This window comes from Gracilinanus agilis, chromosome 4 (assembly GCF_016433145.1).
Source record: "Gracilinanus agilis isolate LMUSP501 chromosome 4, AgileGrace, whole genome shotgun sequence".
NCBI classification, from domain to species: domain Eukaryota; kingdom Metazoa; phylum Chordata; class Mammalia; order Didelphimorphia; family Didelphidae; genus Gracilinanus; species Gracilinanus agilis.
In genome coordinates this window covers 207,935,217-207,941,169 of record NC_058133.1, presented here as the reverse complement: position 1 = coordinate 207,941,169, position 5,953 = coordinate 207,935,217, and the positions used below count along the sequence as shown (strand labels likewise).

The following is a 5,953-nucleotide window of genomic DNA, read 5'->3' as shown; positions in this document are numbered from 1 at the left end:
CAGTGCCTTGGCCAGGGTCATCCAGCTAGGACGTGTCTGAAGCAGGATTTGAACTCAGGTCTTTTTTTACCCTTTGCCTTCTGTCTTAGAAAAGATACTAAGTTTTGATTCTAAGGCAGAAGAGAAGGGCTAGGTAATTGGTGTTTGGTGATTTGCCCAGGCTTACACAGCTAGGAAGGGTCCGAGGCCACATTTGAACCCAGGAAGACGATGAGCCTTGGTACCACCTAGCTGCCCTCCGAAACGGCGAATCTCTGTATGCCTGTGTGGAGGAGATCCCCTGCTCCCCAAGGCCCTAGAAAAGGCCCTCAGCCCCTTCTGCAGGATGGTCGGCAGGAACAAGATGTGGGGAACCACTTCTCCAGCCAAACCCAGGCCCCCTCCCCACCTTTACTACCCCTAAAGAAAGGAGAGGGCAATATGCGTTTTCAGTTCTTTTATTGTAAATAACTTTCCATGAAAAAGGTTAAATTGTCCCCATGGGTGGGTGTGGGGCTGCAGTCCACTGGGACCCCAGGCTGGGACAGGGCCCCTGCAACAGCCCCATCTTTGGGGAGCTGCAGGGACCCCAACCCTCCCCCCACACCCAATTCCTATCCCCCAGCCCTCTGAGCTCCAGTTCCAGCGACTCCCTTGAGTCAGGGGGTCCCATCCCCAGTTAAATCAACCTACTCTCTCTTAGCTACAGCTACACTCACTACATTAGTCTGTTCCCCAGCCCTACAGCTCAGCCGCCCCCACCCCCCAGGAAGGGGGACCTGCCTGGGAATCCCACAATGCCTCCTGGACCTAGGCTCGAGCCTCGGATTCAGAAAGTCGACAATCTGCACCCTCGGTCCTGCCCTCAAGGGTTCGGGGCCCCAACCAAAAGGAGGCCGCTTCTGGAGAGGAGATCTCCTGCCCCCCTCGGCCCCAGAACCCCTTTTCCCTTCCTTCTGGCTTGAGTTTCCCACCCCCTCCTTGCATACTAGCCTTCCTCCTGCTCCTCCCGGGTCCTTGGCCAGGTCCCCATCCCCCAGGGAGGCCTTGCTGGGCCAAGCCTCCGGGGATTTAATTTGCTTTCACCTAATTAGCATCTGCTGTACCTGGGAACTTTCCCTGGATAGAGACCTGGGGAAGAGAGAAAGAGACAGAGACAGAGATGCACACTGAGAAAGAGAGGAGACAGAACTGGGTCCTTGCAGACCTCAGGGCCTGCTTGCTGGAGGTAGTGGGGGAGGGAGGACCCTGGGGACTGCAACACTGTGTGGAAGGGGGTTCCTGGTTCCTGTGGGTTCTCAGGGGGGCCGGGGTCCCAGGGGCAACCTCGCCTAGGGGCAGCGTGAGCCTGAAAGGTGTCCCGTCCTCAGAAGACCTGTCTTAGCCCCTGCCTGGGAGCAGGCACGTCCTCGAGGCTCCTGTCTTGGGGGAGTTCTGGGCCCTGATTCTGAGGCTTATGTCCAGAGGTGTGGGGAGGGGGGGTCCCAGCCTTTTTACAAGAAGGCACCCACACTGGCCCAGTCGTTTAGGTCGACAGCCAGGGTGGCATCGCCAGCCTCAAAGAGGGGCTCTGGGGGCAGGCAGCTCCCGTGGCTCTCATCCCAGGGATGTTGCAGGAAGGACGTGGCCAAGAAGGTCTCATCAAAGTCCAGTCCGTCCGTGGCTGGCTCAGTCGAGGGGCCCCAGGTGGCAGGGCAGTCGATGTGATGACCATGTACCGTCAGGTCGACGTTGCTGCGGGTGGCTGGGCTCAGGGGTGGGCTCAGATCCAAGGCCTCCAGGGCGCCCAGCTCCCCCCCCAGCGTGCCTGCATCAAAAATGGCCTCCCAGTCGAAGTCTCCCTTGAGAGGCTCCAGCTCCCCCTGCTCCTCCTGGCTCAGCAGAGTGGTGCTGGTGGGCCTCGGCGCCTTGGCTACTCGCTTGGGCAGGGGCTGCTTGCGCTTGTGCCCGGGCCGTACCTCACCCGCTCCCCAGCCCGTCTCACCACCTGTGGCCTCCTCAAATTCTCTCAACAGCTGTTGGGCCTCGGGGTTCACAGCCAGGGGTGCGGCCCAGGTGCCCGTCTCGGGCTCTTGCGGGGTTTGGCGGGCAAAGGCCGGGTGGATGTGGACGGGGGGCAGCCGCCGTTTCTTGAAGGCGCCGCTCAGCAGCCGCTCTGCATACTGGGGGTCGATGCGCCAGAAGCCACCCTTGCCCGGCTCGTCCTTCTCCCGAGGCACTTTGATGAAGCACTTGTTCAGGGACAGGTTGTGGCGGATCGAATTCTGGGCAGAGAGAGAAGGGTCAAGGGTCAGTGGGGGGGGGGTGGCGAAAGGAGCCAGACCAGTTTGGGCACAGGAAAAGAAAGCAGAGACAGAGGAGGGAGTAACAAGCCCCTTCCTCCTTAAGCTCCCGGGAGGACAGCCGGGAACCCTCTGGCCTGACTCACTGGCTCCCCGATCCCAGACCCCAGCTGTGGGACAACTGGGAGCTGGGACATTGTTGGGGGCTTTTGTTTCCTGTTGCTGGGATATCTGCCTGCTCAGCCATCTGAGCTCCGAGCCACAGGGTGGCTCTGAGTGCCACCCGCCTCCAATCCCACTCCCTCCCTTCTCCTGCCGCTCCGGCCCTTGGCCAAAAAACCCTCAGCTCCCCCAGGGCCTGGACCTGCTGTCACCCTCTGCCTCCGAATGGCTTGGAGGCTGGGAGAATGAGGACATAGCCGCCCTACAGTGTGTGTGTGCGCACGTGTGACTATGCGTGGGGAGGGGGAGCAGGCCAGGGGACCCAGGAGCTTTCACTATTTGCTAAGCCTGAGGCTGGTCTTTAGCCTCCAGAGCCACCTTCCTCCCACCCCACCAGTTGATCATTATCCAGCTAGAAACATAGCTCTCATTCCTGGTGCCTGGGCCTCTCCGTGCAATAGGGTGTGGGGGCTCTGTCTCACACACTCCCTGCCACCTCCTCCACTTTGCCAAAGCTTCGGTTCTTTAGATAGCAATTGCCTGGAAGTCAGGGTTCAAACTTTAGCCAAGTGTGAATGGCCTGACTCTGCCTCCCCCCGCCCCCACCCACCCCATGTACTCCTTTTTTCCCACCCCTTCTCTCCTTACCTCTACCATCCACTCACTCCCCCAGGTACAGGAAGGAGTGTGAACATGGCTTTTGGGAAAGGAGATTCAGAAGCCCTAATGGAGACTGCTGGGAAGAGACCCCGTCTAACCTTTGCAGAGGGGAGCAGCATAAGTGGGGAATAGGGAAGCCTTCAGCTCAGAGTCTGACATGGTCCCTGCTCTATCATCTTTCCATTGGATCCCCCTCCCTAGAGAGCTCAGGTACAGACCCAAACCATGTTGTGGTACCTAGGGAAGCTAAACCCCGTGCCTGCCTCGGTTGGAGGTGGAAAAGAGAACCTCAGAGGTGTCAGGGAAATCAGAAGTCATCTATTTCAACATGAGACACGAATCTCCTCTATATCATCCTAGAAAAATAGTGGAAGTCTTCTAGTTTACACGTGAACACCTCCACTGACAGGGAACTCACTACTCTTTCAGGCAGTCCATTGCATTTTCCAGCAGTGGGTGAGCAGTGCTGCCCTGGCAAGGCTGTTTACATGGTGGCCTTGGCCCCTTGGCTGTGCTATGTCAAGTTCCAGAGCCTTGGAACAGTTAATAAGAGGCATAGGCAGATCCCCTGTGGGGAGCACCTGGCCCAGGTAATTGCCCCCCCAGGGAGAGTAGGAAGAGAGAAAGGGGAGGAGTTAAGTCAGGAAACTGGGGAGAGGCCTCCAGGGGGGTCCACAAGCTACAGGAAAGGCACACATTCACACAGCCAGGAAGGGTGCATACACACACACATCCCAGAAGGGTGTCAAAGTGGCTTGTCACATCCCACTGTTTCCTCCCTCCCCAGAACAAACACCCCCAAATTTCAGCTAGTCAATTTTGAAGTGGACCTTGAGGAAAGCTGGGGTTAAAAAAAAAAAAAAGTGTTGGTTAGGCCTGGGGATTCTTAAGCCTCAGAGTTTAAGTTCTTGGAACCCTCAGTAACCCATGTGACCTTGAAGCAAGATTCTAGGGTCTTGGACAAAACTTCTGCCCATCCTTTGAAAATAATTCTACCCCCCCACCTCCACTCCCCAGGCTTGCCCAACTAAACACACCAAGTGACTTGGAGAAGATAAACTATGGCAAAGTTCACGCTTCCATATTCTCTAAAAAGACACTGTTTTGGAGTAAGTTTCTTCTGGTCCAATTTCCCTACCACTAAGATCATTTGCAAGAAACCATACTGTCCCATTTCTGATCCAATTTCCACATCAGAAATCTGGACAACCCACTCTTCCAAACACTTGGAACAAAGGTCCAAACCCAACTCAAATCTGTTGTTAAAAAGACCACACACTTCCTGGTGTCCTAACTAGGAGGAAGAAAAGTGCCTGGTGGCAGCTCTTCTGCCCACTCTCGATTTGGGGAAGAGGAGAGAGGAGAGCAGAATAGGATGAAGGGTGGATGTTAAGCTGGTACCACGAATGGGCTGGGATAACTTCTGGTGCTTGGGGGGGGAGGGGATGGGGATGGTCTCTGCCTATGTGTCCTCCCCTACCTGCCATGTGGGGTCAGCATGGCGGAAGTAGCAGAAGTTATCAGTGATCCACTTGTAGATAGCCGAAAGGGTGATCTTGGTTGCCTTGCTGGCCTGCATGGCCATGCAAATGAGTGTGGCGTAAGAGTAGGGTGGCTTCACGTGGGGGTTGGTGGCATAGTCCACGTCGTCGGGGGGTGGGGCCTGCAGCCCATTAGGAGCACTTCGAGAAGTGCAGGAGGAGGTGGGCTTGCCTGGGGTGTGTGGCTGTCCCAGGCAGGCAGGATCTGCAGCCAGGGGTGAGCCGGGGGCTACTGACCCTGGCACCTGGTGGTAGCCATGGGGGTCAGTCCCCCCAGGGGGTAGGGAGGGGGCCTTGGCGTTGAGGATGGAGAATTCCTGCAGCCATTGCAGGCTAGTCAGGCTATCATCCAGGCCACTGGGTTCCTCCAGACCGCCCTCCTCCATCGCCCCGGTTCCGGAGAGACGCAGCCAATTCTCTGCCATGTCTGCGGGGCCTCCCCGCGGGTGGGCTCAACATCCAAGTGCCGAGCGCGGGGACGGTCCTGCGGCGTTCTCTGGTCCAGTGACCGCGGCTCCTCTTACAGGCTTTCCCGGATGGCGGTGGCGGTGCCTAGCTCCATTCCGAGGCTGCCTCCAGGAAACACGTCGGGCCAATCAAGCCTGGGGAGCGGGTGGGTGGAGGGGACAGAGCTAAGGCCGAACGCGCCCCTCACCCCAGCGGAGGCAGGAACCAAGCCGCGGGAGGCGTGGGGTTTTGCTAAATCGCCCTGCCAGGGTGGGACGGGGGGCGGGAGGTGAGGAGCAGGGAGGGAGAGGAGGGTTCCCCCTGTGTCTCGAGCTGGGACAGAGAAGGCGAGACACGTCAGGTCTAGGATGAGTCCGTCCCCAATTTCAGAAAGCCCACCCCATTTTTCTCGCTTTCTCTTTCCTACCCAGACTACGGACTAGAAACGTGCCAGAGTGGACTCCTAGCCCAAAGATTTCGGGGGCAGGAGGTCCGGACTTCCCGAGCTTTCCCGCTTTCTTAAAAGAAAGAGGCATCCAGTGGGTTTGCCCCCAAACCCCAGCAGAAATGGTGGAGAAGGGCGCAGAAACCAGCTCGACAGGGAGGGAGGGTGGAAAATGAGAAGTCAAGACGGGAGAAGCTACAGGGACAGCTGGGGACTGAAGCAGAGGCAGGCGGGAGGACTTGGCCCCCCAAACCTGTGGGGGCGTTGGCCCCTGGGACGAGGAAGTCCGCTCGGGACCGGCTGCCTCCTCCGGTCCCTGCTCCCGTCCTCCCTCCCGCCTTCTTCCCTTTTTATTTTTCCCTCCCCGCTCCCGCCCCTTACCTGGCTCAGAGCGCGGCCCCAGCCCGAGGAAGGTTCTGGAAGGAAAGGGAACCCCC

The 5,953-nt window shown here is 58.1% G+C and overlaps 1 protein-coding gene across 1 annotated transcript; it reads right to left on the bottom strand.

The window, feature by feature from the left end:
• Positions 1-421: 421 nt before the first annotated feature.
• FOXJ1 (forkhead box J1) lies at positions 422-5,569 on the bottom strand. Its single transcript, XM_044672194.1, has 2 exons — positions 4,564-5,569; positions 422-2,243 (listed from the first exon to the last, which is right to left on the bottom strand). The coding sequence occupies exons 1-2, from the start codon at positions 5,047-5,049 to the stop codon at positions 1,473-1,475; spliced, it is 1,257 nt and encodes a 418-aa protein (XP_044528129.1). The 5' UTR covers positions 5,050-5,569; the 3' UTR covers positions 422-1,472.
• Positions 5,570-5,953: the final 384 nt, after the last annotated feature.